We start from the raw sequence: 17,614 nt of genomic DNA, 5'->3' as shown, positions 1-17,614 counted from the left end.
AACATTTCTGATGTGGAAAATGCGGGATCATTTTTCACGACTTAAAATGACGTCGAGTAGCATGAACTTTAATCTAAGTTTTAATTAATAACGACTGCCTGGTAGTTGGAACTAAAGGGGACTGTTCTTAAAACTGAGGTGATGTTATATGATATATATAAATATATTTAAAATGAATGAACTCCTCTTACTGTGATCAGAGGAATGTGTTTCTGTCAGTGTTCTTTTGTGCCAAAATGTAAACATATATTGTTATATTGAGGGCTGAATTCCCGATTAAGGACCAACGAAAGAGGAAAGTTTACACGTAAATGTTCTATCAGCGACCAGAAGTAGAGTAAAGACATGACTCAAACAAAAGTATTCATATTTCATGAGAGATTTAGTCACAAAGACAGTTAGAAATGTAAAGTTGCAGCGGTAACTGTCATAGAAGTTCCTCATCTCTCAACGTCTGACCTGCAGCAGCTGCCTGTACCACATTCACTAATTTATATACTGTATATATATACATAGATAGTTTATAAAGCATTAAACAACATTCACAAAGAGCTGATTGTTCATTTAAAAGCTATAAAAAGACGTTCCTCTGAACGGCAGCAACACAACACCGTCTCACGGCAGCTCCGGAGACACCAATTTCCTTTTTTTTGTGACGCTCAGCACGACTTTTGACAACGTATTTTTCGTGCGTTTTCCTACGAATGTCCAGCAACACGTGATGCTCGTGTCAATTTCGGCTCCAGTTTTTTTCAAAATAAAACGACTTAGTTATCTTTAGGTAAAGATGGTGGTTCTGGAAGTGTTTTAACTTCAGTACGGAAGTTGCGTGACAAATAAATCAACGTTGACTTCTGGTTTCTGACGGGACACGAACGCCGGTCTCCTGGTGAGCGTCCCTCCCGACCTCTTCCTCTCCACCACTCTTTATACTTCCTGGTTCACAGTGACTATTCGTGGATTACATACGAGTTGATTTGGTGCTGACCATCACTAAAGAAATGTGATATATAATCAGGACGTTAAGTTTGGTGACTATGTGACGAGCTGCTGTGCGACGGGCTGAACGATAGTTCGGCGATCCAGCGGTGCATGATGGGTATTCTGTGACGGTTACAGGTGCAGGAAGATGCTCTTCTCTAACTGTTTTGGGCGAGAGACAAAATAAACGGCCACATTGCCGGCAGGATTAATAATAAGAGTTATTAATGTTTGTTGATTAAAACACGATTGTGTAGTTTTGGTCATCAGAAGCTTCTCGTTCGCCCGGCTGAAGGAAAACCAACAAGCTCATAGATGTCGACATATATATTGTTTCTCTGCATTCACCCGTGATGTGATTGTGTCTCCACATGGATGTTAATTCTGTACTACTACTAATTGTAATGTAAGTAGAGGCCTTAAACACACCGCTGTACATGTCGTCAGGGCTACGGACTAAGAATTGTCACATAAAGTCATCAAAACGACGCAAAAAATGTTTTCCAGTGTCACCGTTTCAACCCATTTCTCAGAGTTATTTACGTGTCATCTACTGTATGGAAATGATTATATTTGTTCTTAATGAATTTCTGATATACTGATATTGACTATTTGTGTATTGTCCCACTCCTTGGTGTGGGCTTAGCTCAACAAACTGAGCAAAAAAAAACACACTTTGGCAGAGTAGATGAAATATTCTGACCTGTTTCTAAACAAGACTCATTTTCTTAGAAAAATCACACTGTTGTTTCTTTATCGCTGTTTGAATGCACCGAATGCTCCTCTGCTTTCAATCTATAATCTATAGAGTCAAATAGAACAAAACTAAAGAACATTCTCCATCTATCCGTCTGCACCGTCTGTAAGAACTGTTCTGGAGTCCTGATGGGCTCCTTTTCTTTTAGGTTGATCTTCTGCAGCGCCAGATTGTTTCCATCAGAACTACTCAGTCATACGGTGGTTTGGTGCATAAGAGAGAAACCTCTGGAGACGTCGTGTTACAGACAGAATGATGAGCACAGATTGAAGTTATTAGAAAACAACAGTAATTCTGGTAACTGATCGTCTCCAGAAGTTTTCTCAACATTGGGCTACTTTTGAGTCTCGGCTCCCGCGGGCGACGCCACGATGTTATTTTAAGGATAATTTCACAATGATTTGCATCCTGTTGCTCCTCAAGTAATTTAGTTCACGTGCATCATTCACATGACTGACTGTCCTTACTGCTGTACAACAACATGTTTTTGTGCATGTATGTGCGGCCATCGGTGCACTTTGAGCTAACGTTGATTAACGTATTCTTACAACAAAAGTTCTTTATTTTTTGTGCGTTCTCCTACGAATGTCCAGCAACACGTGTCAATAACCGCTCGTTACGTGTATACTTCCGTCTTCACAAGAAACTAATTTGTTTTAGGATAAAATAACTTAAAATAACTACGGAAGGGTGCAACTTCAGTACGGAATTTACGTGACACATAAATCAACGTTTACTTCTGGCCTCACACGGGGCACCAATATAGGTCTCCTGGTGACAGTCTGGTGTTTTTAGACCCACCCGGCGTTTGTTGTCTTTATACTTCCTGGTTCACGATTACGTGGATTACATACAAATTGATTTCGTGGGGTATATACGTATTACAGCGCGTTACTTTTAGTAGGTATAGCTTCGAATGGTGTGTGAGAACAGGCTGAACCTTAAAGTTGACCTTTTAGGGATGGCCTATCTGGTGTCTCTGATCATTCACACAAAGAGTTTCTGTCTGTTGTTGCAGAAGATCAACCGAACAAGTGAATCTGGGTAGAAATCCCTTCGAAGCTCTTTAAAAGAGAAACTTCTGTCCTGAGTTTATCTTTGTCCTCTGAAGTCCTCTGATTCCACAGAGAGAGACACTCTGTGTGTGTCCTCCTCTGTTAGAGAGACAGTGTGAACGTTTCTAGACACATATCATACCATGTTGTCTCCGGGAGGAGGAGGAGGAGAATGATGATGATGATGATGATGAAGGCTAGATGAAGCTCCTCTGTGGCTGTTATGGAACGCCGGCTGCTGGATCCCAAAAGCATCACATCTCCTCTGGTTCCCCTAAGAGACCTTCCTCATCCCAAAACTCATGAAAGTGTTTCCTCCGCACACCGTCTGGTGGATCCTCTCGTACAGAGCGTCCCACTTCACCTCCAGAGGAGACCGGTTTCAGGTTTGGTGAACCCAGCGGAGATTTTTAACTTGTGTTTCTGGTTAAATTCCCTCTCAGCTTCCTCTGTGAGGTCACACTTAGTCAGTCAACTCATCTGAGCTTCAACCCCAAATCTGCTCAAGAAATCCTCCTTTAGTTCCTCCAATAATCCTCCTTTAGTTTCTCCAATAATCCTCCTTTAGTTCCTCCAATAATCCTCCTTTAGTTCCTCCAATAATCCTCCTTTAGTTCCTCCAATAATCCTCCTTTAGTTCCTCCAATAATCCTCCTTTAGTTCCTCCAATAATCTTCCTTTAGTTTCTCCAATACTCCTCCTTTAGTTCCTCCAATAATCCTCCTTTAGTTCCTCCAATAATCCTCCTTTAGTTCCTCCAATAATCCTCCTTTAGTTTCTGATAATTATGATTATTATGATTATTATTATGATTATTATGATTATTATGATGATTATTATTATTATAATAATTATGATTATTATGATTGTGATTATTATTATTATTATTATAATTATTATTATGATTATTATGATTATTATTATTATTATAATAATTATGATTATTATTATTATGATTATTAGTATTATGATTATTATTATTATAATTATGATATTATTATGATTATGATTATTATTATTATGATTATTATTATGAGTATTATTATTATTATTATTATTATTATTATGATGATTATTATTATGATTATTATGATTATTATTATGATTATTATTATTATTATTATTATGATTATTATTATGATTATTATTATTATGATTATGATTATTATTATTATGATTATTATTATGATTATTATTATTATGATTATAATGTGGTTGAACTCGTTCATCCCTTCAGGTGGTTCAGGTTAAAGAACTACGTTTGTAACGTAACGTTGTACGTAGTCCCGTGTTGGACCCGTCCGTCCGCCGCGACCTCCGAACAGGATTCTGATTAAAACCAGGAAACTCTTTGTGTGTCGACCACATAGAAACATCCTGATTAACTTTCTATTGTTTAATCATTTTAACCCCTTCCGTGCCGCCGCCACGTAGCGCGCTGTCAACAGGTCGCCGTCGGTCCTCGTGTCTCTGTGAGTTCACGCTGTTTGATACACGAGTACATCTGCAGATTCTTCATATCAAACTGTTCTATTGTTGAGTTAATGCAGTTTGGTGTTTTGTTATTCTATTCCAGCTGTCAATAAAAGACTTTAACTCCCTCAGTCGATGCTGTCATTGTTTCTGGCTCAACAGACACATGTTGTAATCCAGGTGTGTGTGGCGAGGAGGTCTGGTGGTCGGACGGGTCCAACATGGAGGACTCGAACTTGAAAAGTTAGATTGTTTCCGTGGTGACACCGTGTCATTTTAACCCATTCTACGCCACCACCAGGCAACGCGGCGTTGTTAACGTTGTGGTCATTTTAACCCATTCAGCGGCGTTGTTAACGTCGTGGTCATTTTAACCCATTCAGCGGCGTTGTTAACGTCGTGGTCATTTTAACCCATTCAGCGGCGTTGTTAACGTCGTGGTCATTTTAACCCATTCAGCGGCGTTGTTAACGTCGTGGTCATTTTAACCCATTCAGCGGCGTTGTTAACGTCGTGGTCATTTTAACCCATTCAGTGTGTGTGTGTGTGTGTGTGTGTGTGTGCAGTGAACAGTTCCTCCTGCAGCTGTTTTCTATTCCAACATTATAATCAGGTTTATTGATGAAGCGTTGAGGTGAACATGGAGAGTCTTATTACATCCTGTTCTCCAGGTACAGACTGAATACAGCTAACAGAGCTAACAGAGCTAACGTCTCCGTAGGCGTTGCGTTTCTCTCCAGCGTCGGGTCAACATCAGTATTATAGTAGTATTATCGGGCTGTTTCAGGTTCATGTGATTCGTTTATCACTCTGAGCGTTGTAAAGCCCAAAAACAACATTTAATGAAGAAAGATGAACATGATCTGACCTGATGAAATACTCTGCTTTATCTGTATTTGTTGGCGTTTAGCATTTCAGAAAGAACATTTATACTGGAGTTCTCCTCATCAGAGACAAAACAGACTCATTCAATACTCTGAATCTCTTCACTCACATCGAGGGTTTATATATTATATAGATTTATTATTGTGAATGTTCGTAACCGTGACGTCCGTCCTCAGTCCCTCAGCGTAACCATGACGTCCGTCCTCAGTCCCTCAGCGTAACCATGACGTCCGTCCTCAGTCCCTCAGCGTAACCGCGACGTCCGTCCTCAGTCCCTCAGCGTAACCATGACGTCCGTCCTCAGTCCCTCAGCGTAATGATGACGTCATCGTCCTGTCCCTTCCACAGCATCTCCCCGTCGAAGTCGAGCATCTTGTGTTTGCGGCAGCGCAGCACGATGCCGACCACCTTATCGGAGATCTTCACGTAGCGGTCGAAGAGGCGTCCGAAGGTGATGACGGTCCTCCCGTCTCTGTCCTTACAGCCCATGTCTCTGATGATCCACAACATCTCCTCCATCTCCCTGTGGATGTGTTTCTGGGCGCGGTCGCCCCGCTCCGCCGTCTTCGACCCGTCTTTTGGGCGTCCGTAGCCGGAGTCGCCCTTGTGGAGGCGCTGGGCCATGGCGTAGTCGTGGTCGAACTCCTCGCTGAACGGGTTCAGCTTCTGGCCCTCCATGTGCTGCTCCGACCAGCGCTGCCAGCGGCTGTTAATGTCGGACCGGGTGGCGATCCGAATCTGGAGACGAGAGATGGAGATAAGAGATGAAGGTAAGAAACGGAGGTAAGAGACGGAGGTAAGAGATGGAGATAAGAAACGGAGGTAAGAGACGGAGATAAGAAACGGAGGTAAGAGACGCAGATAAGAGACGGAGATAAGAGACGGAGATAAGAAACGGAGGTTAGAGACGGAGATAAGAGACGGAGATAAGAAACGGAGATAAGAGACAGAGATAAGAGACGGAGATAAGAGACGGAGATAAGAGACGGAGATAAGAAACGGAGGTAAGAGACGCAGATAAGAAACGGAGGTTAGAGACGGAGATAAGAGACGGAGATAAGAGACGGAGATAAGAGACGGAGGTAAGAGACGGAGATAAGAGACGGAGATAGACGGAGATAAGAAACGGAGATAAGAGACGCAGATAAGAAACGGAGGTTAGAGACGGAGATAAGAGACGGAGATAAGAAACGGAGATAAGAGACGGAGATAAGAGACGGAGGTAAGAGACGGAGATAAGAGACGGAGATAAGAAACGGAGGTAAGAGACGGAGATAAGAAACGGAGGTAAGAGACGGAGGTAAGAGACGGAGATAAGAAACGGAGGTAAGAGACGGACATAAGAGACGGAGATAAGAAACGGAGGTAAGAGACGCAGATAAGAGACGGAGATAAGAGACGGAGATAAGAAACGGAGGTTAGAGACGGAGATAAGAGACGGAGGTAAGAGACGCAGATAAGAGACGGAGATAAGAGACGGAGATAAGAAACGGAGGTTAGAGACGGAGATAAGAGACGGAGATAAGAAACGGAGGTAAGAGACGCAGATAAGAAACGGAGATAAGAGACGGAGATAAGAGACGGAGATAAGAAACGGAGGTAAGAGACGCAGATAAGAAACGGAGATAAGAGACGCAGATAAGAGACGGAGGTAAGAGACGGAGGTTAGAGACGGAGATAAGAGACGGAGGTAAGAGACGCAGATAAGAGACGGAGATAAGAGACGGAGATAAGAAACGGAGGTTAGAGACGGAGATAAGAGACGCAGATAAGAAACAGAGATAAGAGACGGAGATAAGAGACGGAGGTAAGAGACGGAGATAAGAGACGGAGATAAGAGACGGAGGTAAGAGACGGAGATAAGAAACGGAGGTAAGAGACGGAGGTAAGAGACGGAGATAAGAAACGGAGGTAAGAGACGCAGATAAGAGACGGAGGTAAGAGACGGAGATAAGAAACGGAGGTAAGAGACGGACATAAGAGACGGAGATAAGAAACGGAGGTAAGAGACGCAGATAAGAGACGGAGATAAGAGACGGAGATAAGAAACGGAGGTTAGAGACGGAGATAAGAGACGGAGGTAAGAGACGCAGATAAGAGACGGAGATAAGAGACGGAGATAAGAAACGGAGGTTAGAGACGGAGATAAGAGACGGAGATAAGAAAGGGAGGTAAGAGACGCAGATAAGAAACGGAGATAAGAGACGGAGATAAGAGACGGAGGTAAGAGACGGAGATAAGAGACGGAGATAAGAAACGGAGGTAAGAGACGGAGATAAGAAACGGAGGTAAGAGACGGAGGTAAGAGACGGAGATAAGAAACGGAGGTAAGAGACGGAGGTAAGAGACGGAGATAAGAGACGGAGATAAGAAACGGAGGTAAGAGACGGAGGTAAGAGACGGAGATAAGAGACGGAGGTAAGAGACGCAGATAAGAGACGGAGATAAGAAACGGAGGTAAGAGACGCAGATAAGAGACGGATATAAGAGACGGAGGTAAGAGACGGAGATAAGAGATGGAGATAAGAAACAGAGGTGAGAGACGGAGATAAGAGACGGAGGTAAGCGACGGAGGTGATGATGATGAGTGACTATGATTTTTTACTTATATATAAGTATTGATTAATGACCCTCAGTCTCTAAACAACCTCCCCTCTGGTCGCTGTATTTCATCCCCATCTGGCCGTTGCTATGCAGACGTACTGTATATACGATCATATAAACCTCCTTCTCTCTCTCTCTCTCTCTCTCTCTCTCTCTCTCTCTCCCCTCCTCCCCTCCTCCCCTCCTCCCTCAGTATTCCCTCAGCCTGCCAGACCTCAGATCAGTGTCACCAGATCTCTTGGGTATTTGCAGTATGTGAAGTGAAGACGTGTCTCTGAGGGACCTTTAACAAAACTCTGTGAACCTTATTTGTTGTTGTGGAGTTTCCAAAGATCAGCTGTCAGTCCAACAGGAATGTGACCAGTACATATATGTATATGTATATGTATATACATACACATATACATATACATATATATGTACATATACATATATATATATGCATATATATTCAAGCACTGTACGTACGTACTGTTCGTATGATGTCTAACGAAAGTTATTCCTCATTATTTGTGTGTTCTCCTACGAATGTCCAGCAACACGTGTCAATAACCGCTCGTTACATGAATACAGTCTTTTCAAAATAGAACTGTCTTCACAGGAAACTACTTGGTTAAGTTTAGGTAAAGATGGTGGTTTGAGTTAAAATAACTTAATGTCTTGGTTTTTGGTCGTCACCATCTTGTTTTTTTTTAAGTTTTTTGGGGTGATTTTTTAAGTATTTTATTGATAGGACAGTGGATAGAGTGTTGGAAAGGGGGAGAGAGAGAAATGACATGCAGAAAGGACCACAGGCCAGATTCGAACCCGGGTCCACCGCTGCTAGGACTGAGCCTTGGCGTTACATGGGCGCTCGCTCTACCGACTGAGCTAACCAGCCGCCCACCATCTTGTTTTTTACAACCAGAACTGACACCAGAGGGCGGAGCTAAGTGCAACTGAATGCTGAATCAGATATTTTTAGGCGACCAAAAATGTGATAATGAACTCTGATGAAGTGAAATCACGCTGTGATTAAAGGGTTAAAGTTGTAAGAAGAAAACACGGATAACTCCCAGACCGGACAACGCCGTGGTAGCAACCTGTCAATCACCAGGTAGCCCCGCCCTAAAGCATCCCCTGCTTTATGGTCTATCTGACTCTAAACGGGACCATCATTTACTAAATGAACATCATGCTGTATGAAGAAGACTTGAAACATAAACTCATGTTTACAATGTTTACTGAGGTCATAAATCAAGAGAGAAGTAGACTCATGTTCTCAGAGACTTCTATAGAACCAGAGGAGTCGCCCCCTGCTGGCTGGTAGAGAGGATGAAGGTTAAAGACTCTTCATCATTGACTTCTATTCAGCCAGAGGAGTCGCCCCCTGCTGGCTGGTAGACAGGATGAAGGTTAAAGACTCTTCATCATTGACTTCTATTCAGCCAGAGGAGTCGCCCCCTGCTGGCTGGTAGACAGGATGAAGGTTTAAGACTCTTCATCATTGACTTCTATTCAGCCAGAGGAGTCGCCCCCTGCTGGCTGGTAGACAGGATGAAGGTTTAAGACTCTTCATCATTGACTTCTATTCAAGCAGAGGAGTCGCCCCCTGCTGGCTGGTAGACAGGATGAAGGTTAAAGACTTCATCATTGACTTCTATTCAAGCAGAGGAGTCGCCCCCTGCTGGCTGGTAGACAGGATGAAGGTTAAAGACTCTTCATCATTGACTTCTATTCAACCAGAGGAGTCGCCCCCTGCTGGCTGGTAGACAGGATGAAGGTTTAAGACTCTTCATCATTGACTTCTATTCAAGCAGAGGAGTCGCCCCCTGCTGGCTGGTAGACAGGATGAAGGTTAAAGACTTCATCATTGACTTCTATTCAACCAGAGGAGTCGCCCCCTGCTGGCTGGTAGACAGGATGAAGGTTTAAGACTCTTCATCATTGACTTCTATTCAAGCAGAGGAGTCGCCCCCTGCTGGCTGGTAGACAGGATGAAGGTTAAAGACTTCATCATTGACTTCTATTCAACCAGAGGAGTCGCCCCCTGCTGGCTGGTAGACAGGATGAAGGTTAAAGACTTCATCATTGACTTCTATTCAACCAGAGGAGTCGCCCCCTGCTGGCTGGTAGACAGGATGAAGGTTAAAGACTCTTCATCATTGACTTCTATTCAAGCAGAGGAGTCGCCCCCTGCTGGCTGGTAGACAGGATGAAGGTTTAAGACTCTTCATCATTGACTTCTATTCAACCAGAGGAGTCGCCCCCTGCTGGCTGGTAGACAGGATGAAGGTTTAAGACTCTTCATCATTGACTTCTATTCAACCAGAGGAGTCGCCCCCTGCTGGCTGGTAGACAGGATGAAGGTTTAAGACTCTTCATCATTGACTTCTATTCAAGCAGAGGAGTCGCCCCCTGCTGGCTGGTAGACAGGATGAAGGTTAAAGACTTCATCATTGACTTCTATTCAAGCAGAGGAGTCGCCCCCTGCTGGCTGGTAGACAGGATGAAGGTTAAAGACTTCATCATTGACTTCTATTCAACCAGAGGAGTCGCCCCCTGCTGGCTGGTAGACAGGATGAAGGTTAAAGACTCTTCATCATTGACTTCTATTCAACCAGAGGAGTCGCCCCCTGCTGGCTGGTAGACAGGATGAAGGTTTAAGACTCTTCATCATTGACTTCTATTCAAGCAGAGGAGTCGCCCCCTGCTGGCTGGTAGACAGGATGAAGGTTAAAGACTTCATCATTGACTTCTATTCAACCAGAGGAGTCGCCCCCTGCTGGCTGGTAGACAGGATGAAGGTTAAAGACTTCATCATTGACTTCTATTCAACCAGAGGAGTCGCCCCCTGCTGGCTGGTAGACAGGATGAAGGTTAAAGACTCTTCATCATTGACTTCTATTCAAGCAGAGGAGTCGCCCCCTGCTGGCTGGTAGACAGGATGAAGGTTTAAGACTCTTCATCATTGACTTCTATTCAACCAGAGGAGTCGCCCCCTGCTGGCTGGTAGACAGGATGAAGGTTTAAGACTCTTCATCATTGACTTCTATTCAACCAGAGGAGTCGCCCCCTGCTGGCTGGTAGACAGGATGAAGGTTAAAGACTCTTCATCATTGACTTCTATTCAGCCAGAGGAGTCGCCCCCTGCTGGCTGGTAGACAGGATGAAGGTTAAAGACTCTTCATCATTGACTTCTATTCAAGCAGAGGAGTCGCCCCCTGCTGGCTGGTAGACAGGATGAAGGTTAAAGACTCTTCATCATTGACTTCTATTCAGCCAGAGGAGTCGCCCCCTGCTGGCTGGTAGACAGGATGAAGGTTAAAGACTCTTCATCATTGACTTCTATTCAAGCAGAGGAGTCGCCCCCTGCTGGCTGGTAGACAGGATGAAGGTTAAAGACTTCATCATTGACTTCTATTCAACCAGAGGAGTCGCCCCCTGCTGGCTGGTAGACAGGATGAAGGTTAAAGACTTCATCATTGACTTCTATTCAACCAGAGGAGTCGCCCCCTGCTGGCTGGTAGACAGGATGAAGGTTAAAGACTCTTCATCATTGACTTCTATTCAGCCAGAGGAGTCGCCCCCTGCTGGCTGGTAGACAGGATGAAGGTTAAAGACTTCATCATTGACTTCTATTCAACCAGAGGAGTCGCCCCCTGCTGGCTGGTAGACAGGATGAAGGTTAAAGACTCTTCATCATTGACTTCTATTCAACCAGAGGAGTCGCCCCCTGCTGGCTGGTAGACAGGATGAAGGTTTAAGACTCTTCATCATTGACTTCTATTCAAGCAGAGGAGTCGCCCCCTGCTGGCTGGTAGACAGGATGAAGGTTAAAGACTTCATCATTGACTTCTATTCAACCAGAGGAGTCGCCCCCTGCTGGCTGGTAGACAGGATGAAGGTTAAAGACTTCATCATTGACTTCTATTCAACCAGAGGAGTCGCCCCCTGCTGGCTGGTAGACAGGATGAAGGTTAAAGACTCTTCATCATTGACTTCTATTCAAGCAGAGGAGTCGCCCCCTGCTGGCTGGTAGACAGGATGAAGGTTTAAGACTCTTCATCATTGACTTCTATTCAACCAGAGGAGTCGCCCCCTGCTGGCTGGTAGACAGGATGAAGGTTTAAGACTCTTCATCATTGACTTCTATTCAACCAGAGGAGTCGCCCCCTGCTGGCTGGTAGACAGGATGAAGGTTAAAGACTCTTCATCATTGACTTCTATTCAGCCAGAGGAGTCGCCCCCTGCTGGCTGGTAGACAGGATGAAGGTTAAAGACTCTTCATCATTGACTTCTATTCAAGCAGAGGAGTCGCCCCCTGCTGGCTGGTAGACAGGATGAAGGTTAAAGACTCTTCATCATTGACTTCTATTCAGCCAGAGGAGTCGCCCCCTGCTGGCTGGTAGACAGGATGAAGGTTAAAGACTCTTCATCATTGACTTCTATTCAACCAGAGGAGTCGCCCCCTGCTGGCTGGTAGACAGGATGAAGGTTAAAGACTCTTCATCATTGACTTCTATTCAGCCAGAGGAGTCGCCCCCTGCTGGCTGGTAGACAGGATGAAGGTTAAAGACTCTTCATCATTGACTTCTATTCAAGCAGAGGAGTCGCCCCCTGCTGGCTGGTAGACAGGATGAAGGTTAAAGACTTCATCATTGACTTCTATTCAACCAGAGGAGTCGCCCCCTGCTGGCTGGTAGACAGGATGAAGGTTAAAGACTTCATCATTGACTTCTATTCAACCAGAGGAGTCGCCCCCTGCTGGCTGGTAGACAGGATGAAGGTTAAAGACTTCATCATTGACTTCTATTCAACCAGAGGAGTCGCCCCCTGCTGGCTGGTAGACAGGATGAAGGTTAAAGACTCTTCATCATTGACTTCTATTCAACCAGAGGAGTCGCCCCCTGCTGGCTGGTAGACAGGATGAAGGTTTAAGACTCTTCATCATTGACTTCTATTCAAGCAGAGGAGTCGCCCCCTGCTGGCTGGTAGACAGGATGAAGGTTAAAGACTTCATCATTGACTTCTATTCAACCAGAGGAGTCGCCCCCTGCTGGCTGGTAGACAGGATGAAGGTTAAAGGCTTCATCATTGACTTCTATTCAACCAGAGGAGTCGCCCCCTGCTGGCTGGTAGACAGGATGAAGGTTAAAGACTCTTCATCATTGACTTCTATTCAAGCAGAGGAGTCGCCCCCTGCTGGCTGGTAGACAGGATGAAGGTTTAAGACTCTTCATCATTGACTTCTATTCAACCAGAGGAGTCGCCCCCTGCTGGCTGGTAGACAGGATGAAGGTTTAAGACTCTTCATCATTGACTTCTATTCAACCAGAGGAGTCGCCCCCTGCTGGCTGGTAGACAGGATGAAGGTTAAAGACTCTTCATCATTGACTTCTATTCAGCCAGAGGAGTCGCCCCCTGCTGGCTGGTAGACAGGATGAAGGTTAAAGACTCTTCATCATTGACTTCTATTCAAGCAGAGGAGTCGCCCCCTGCTGGCTGGTAGACAGGATGAAGAATGAATTTACGTTTACATTCAGTACAACTAATGAAATGAAATAACCCTTCTGGTATCTTTTGAAGGTGTTTTCCTCTCAGTTATTCTGGCAGTGTCAGCCTCTCATATTACCACCTCATGTTCCGTGTTCCCGTCTCCGGCGGTTCCACCTGAAGGTCAGGAACACGGAACACGTCGCAGAGCACCACTAGATTTATTTACATATATTCCATCACATCCAGCTCGTGTTTTTATGAGTTGGCCTCGCTCTCTGGCGACCCGCCGGGCGGCTCCTTCTCCTTTTATAGGACAGACTCTCGGATCGGAGTTATGCTGCTGTTTGGTGTCCGTGAGGGAGTCGGATTTCTTCAGGTGACATCAGAGAGACGTCTGCTTCCACTTGTTTATTCACGCTGTGAGAACATCTACGCTCTAATTCAGTGTGTTTGGTTCAGGGAGGAAGTCGTACTCTCTGTGGGTGTAGAGAAAACAGGCTGGAGAAACTCTGAATAAATGTGTTTGGTAAAAGCTGCAGAAAAGTAATTAAAGATAAATTATACAGCTCTAATCTGCTCACATCAGGTCGTCTATAGCAGCTCAGTCTCACAGCCGTCTGTGAAACTGTCACGATATTTAATCAGAATCAGAATCAGAATCAGAAAGGTGTTTATTGCCAGGTGTAAGGGGTATACACGAGGAATTTTCTTTGGCTTATTGGTGCGAGGCAAACAGTATAATAACAAAGAATAGATAAACGTTAGAATAAAATAAGAATAAAAAATGTACAATTTACAAAATAAGCTATAAAATAAACATGGTATAAACAGATAGTGCAAATATTGTACTCCTGTACATAGACAGTGATGATCAGCACGAATTCAATTCTGATGTAATCCACGTAATCGTGAACCAGGAAGTATAAAGAGCGGCGAACGCTGCGTAGGGAGGAGGTCGGGCTGGACGGGGGGGGTCTAAAAACACCAGATGTTCACCAGGAGACCACTATTGGTGCCCCGTGTGAGGCCAGAAGTCAACGTGGATTTATGTGTCACGTAACTTCCGTACTTCAGTTACAGCTCTTCTGGAGTTATTTGAACTCAAACCACCATCTTGACCTGTGAATGTTAGTCTCACCCCGAAACATCTCGTCAGCTACAGGAAGTTCATTCACTTTCTCTTTGAGTGTCATCGGAGGTTAATGTTAAGCTGAAAGCACAACCCAGTCTCACGGGGCGGCGTATAAATACCCCGACAGTTCGCGTGTCATGAGGACGCCACGCAAACGTCCGCAGTTAGGTTCGGGCAAGACAACCACTTAGTTAGGGTATTCAAATAAGTACGGAAACAAAGTAAAACACGTACGGAAACAACGAAACATAAGTAAAGAAAACACGTCACAAATGTCAGTAAAACAAAACCTTCCGTCAGAGGTCTCTCTCTCTTTATACGACGTCACCGACTCTTACTGCAGCATTTATACGGCGAAGCGTTTACATTTGAAAGAAGAGCCATTTCCTGTTGCTGGTGATCAGGTTGATCGAGGAAGCTCTACAGAAAAGATTCATTTAAATGATGTTTATATATAAAACTTATAACTTATATATATATATATATACATATGTATATATATATATATGTATACATATATATGTATATAACTTTATATCTCTGTGTTTTAACTTGTTCCCTCCCGTCCCCTCTGTGTGATGTTGACCACGCTACCTTTGGCCTGTTGGTGTGTTTCTTGGGTTGGACGTCGCCCGGCTCAGTTTTTGATTCGCTGTTGTCGCTGAGCGCGGCGTCCTCTCCCAGCGCGGCGTCCTCTCCCAGCCCGCTGTCCTCCGTGTCAACGCTGCTGCTCCTCGACCCGAGCTTCTTCTCCTGGAGGAGAAGCTTCCTGTCTTGGATGACTCCTCCTCCTGCTGCGGCACTCTGTAGCGCTCTCATCTGGCGCCGCCGCGTCGGCGACTCGTTGCCCAGGAACGGCTTGCTCTCCTCGGGACCCGACTCCATCTTGCCTCGGATGGCGTTGACCAAATCGCCGCTGCCACACTCGCTGCGTTTCGGCCGCACGGTCTTGATCACAGATCCGGTCCGGATCTTACTCCCGATGGCGCCGGCGGCATCAGTTGCGATGACACGCGGGGTGATGGTGAGTTTAACCTCGTGGTTGCGCTGTATCCCGTCTACCTCTTCGACGGACGAAGGCATCCAGCCGCTCGGGATGGCGTCCTGCTTGTCGGAGTGTTCGCTGGCCCAGCCCTGCCAGCTCTTGGCCAAGTTGGCCACCATAGCGGCACATTTGATCTTCCGTACGGCCCGTTTGAAAGCCTGAGGCTCCGGAGGGGAAGCTGTGGTCGTCCCACCGCCGCTCATGGTGATACCTGAAGGCTGTTGGGACGATGTAACCAGACCTTCAGGACGTGTTGTGGAAACGGTCTTCAGACTCTCTGGTTGTGTTCAGATCAAATATTCAGATTCTGGCTCCAAACTCCGACTCCAATCTTAGAAACTTCTCACTCGCTAAAAGATCAACGTTGCAGATGATGGTGGACAGAGATGTGTTGAGTCCGGTAACCCTAACCTCTTCCTCCTCCTCGTCCTCCTCGTCCTCCTCGTCCTCCGTCAGTCGGTCAGTGGGTGAAGCTGCTGCTGTGGAGGCTGAGAGGACTTTGGCTTTAATCTCCTGCTGAAGCCCGTCTGGCTCCACACCGGCCTTTAAATAGGGAAGGGTCGTAAAGGAAGTGATGTCGCACGGCGTCCATGTGAGACACACACACACACACACACACATACACACACACACACACACACACACAGTGAGGGGGGGGTGGAATATCTCCGGCTGGGATCAGAGAACAGGTGTCCGTCCACTCAGAGGTTTGTGTCCTCACACACTGAAACATGAAGAGGCCTCACTGTGAGTCAGTCTGTCTCACTGTGTATATATACACTTGTTTTCATTCATGTAAATCAATGATCAACACAAATCAATGACAGATATTGATCCAGAAACCCTCACAGGTACTGCATTTAGCATAAAACAATATGCTCCAATCATAACATGGCAAACTGCAGCCCAACAGGCAACAACAGCTGTCAGTGTGTCAGTGTGCTGACTGGACTATGACTTGCCCCAAACTGCATGTGATGATCATAAAGTGGGCATGTCTGTAAAGGGGAGACTCGTGGGTACCCATAGAACCCATTTACATTCACACATCTGGAGGTCAGAGGTCAAGGGACCCCTTTGAACATGGACATGATAGTTTTTCCTCTCCAACATTTAGTGTAAGTTCTGAGCGTTATTTAACCTCCTTCATGACCAGCTAGTCTGACCTGGTTGGTACCGATGGATTCATCAGGTTCTCTAGATTACTATGATACCAGGATCTTCACTCTAGCCTTAAAACTGAGCCACTACAACCTAAAAATCACAAGAAATGATATATATATAGATCTAGATCTAGATCTAGATCTAGATATAGATATTTTCTTGTCATACAGAAAATAACAGGTAAAGATGACCTACTCAGGTGTTATTGATCTATTTGATAAACCTCATTAAATAATAGCTATAATCATGATTTAATGAGGTTTATTACAGGAGATGATTAAAAGGTTTCTATCTGTGTCTCAGCCAGACGAAGTAGAACGAGTCTTCTGAGAGTCTGAGGACTGAAATAACCCACCGGGAGGCCGAGCCGCCACCAGCTCAGCTTTCTGCCGTATACACACACACACACACACACACATATATGTATATGTGTGTGTGTGTGTGTGTGTGTGTGTGCTTCAAGTTCCCGGCCTCATGCCAGCAGCTGCCTCACGTGCACGCTCCCACTGCCCACTGTGCACGGCAGGTCTGCACAGAAATACACATTCCTGGCTCTTAAAGCCACGAGGAAGGTGTGAGCGCTCTGTGTGATGATGATGATGCAGGTATTTATATGTGACTTCATCAGAGGACAAGAGCTTCTCATACATATAATATATATATATATATATATTATATCTATAGTCAGTGAACTGTGAGTCATGATAACGTTGATGTTGCAGCGTTGTCGCTCATCGCTCGTTGACTTCAGGGAAGTGAACTAGAGTTGGGGTGTAGTTTTAGTAAATCCAGCATCCAGCAGCAGAAGTGAGCTCCAGTCAGTGAGCCGCGGCCTGTAGAGCCTTTACAGGCTGGACGACATGCCGGACTCGGTCCGTAGAGCCCTGAAGCCCCCGCTGCCGCTCAGAGCGCTGCTGCTCAGAGCGCCGCCGCTCAGAGCGGCGGCGCTCTGAGCGGCAGCGGGGGCTTCAGGGCTCTACGGATCTGTATACAGATCTGTATAATATTTGTGTTTATATTTGTGTCTAATTGTAGGACGT

General features: G+C 45.2%; 1 protein-coding gene across 1 annotated transcript; it reads right to left on the bottom strand.

Moving 5' to 3' along the window:
- Positions 1-4,851: 4,851 nt before the first annotated feature.
- abraa (actin binding Rho activating protein a) lies at positions 4,852-15,938 on the bottom strand. The gene is made up of 2 exons (XM_074648676.1): positions 14,960-15,938; positions 4,852-5,889 (listed from the first exon to the last, which is right to left on the bottom strand). Exons 1-2 carry the CDS (start codon positions 15,611-15,613, stop codon positions 5,452-5,454), a joined length of 1,092 nt encoding a protein of 363 aa, XP_074504777.1. The 5' UTR covers positions 15,614-15,938; the 3' UTR covers positions 4,852-5,451.
- Positions 15,939-17,614: the final 1,676 nt, after the last annotated feature.

This window comes from Sebastes fasciatus, chromosome 1 (genome assembly GCF_043250625.1).
Source record: "Sebastes fasciatus isolate fSebFas1 chromosome 1, fSebFas1.pri, whole genome shotgun sequence".
In the NCBI taxonomy this organism is placed as follows: domain Eukaryota; kingdom Metazoa; phylum Chordata; class Actinopteri; order Perciformes; family Sebastidae; genus Sebastes; species Sebastes fasciatus.
Note: the sequence above shows the minus strand (reverse complement) of the source record. Positions and strands in the feature narration are given on the sequence as shown.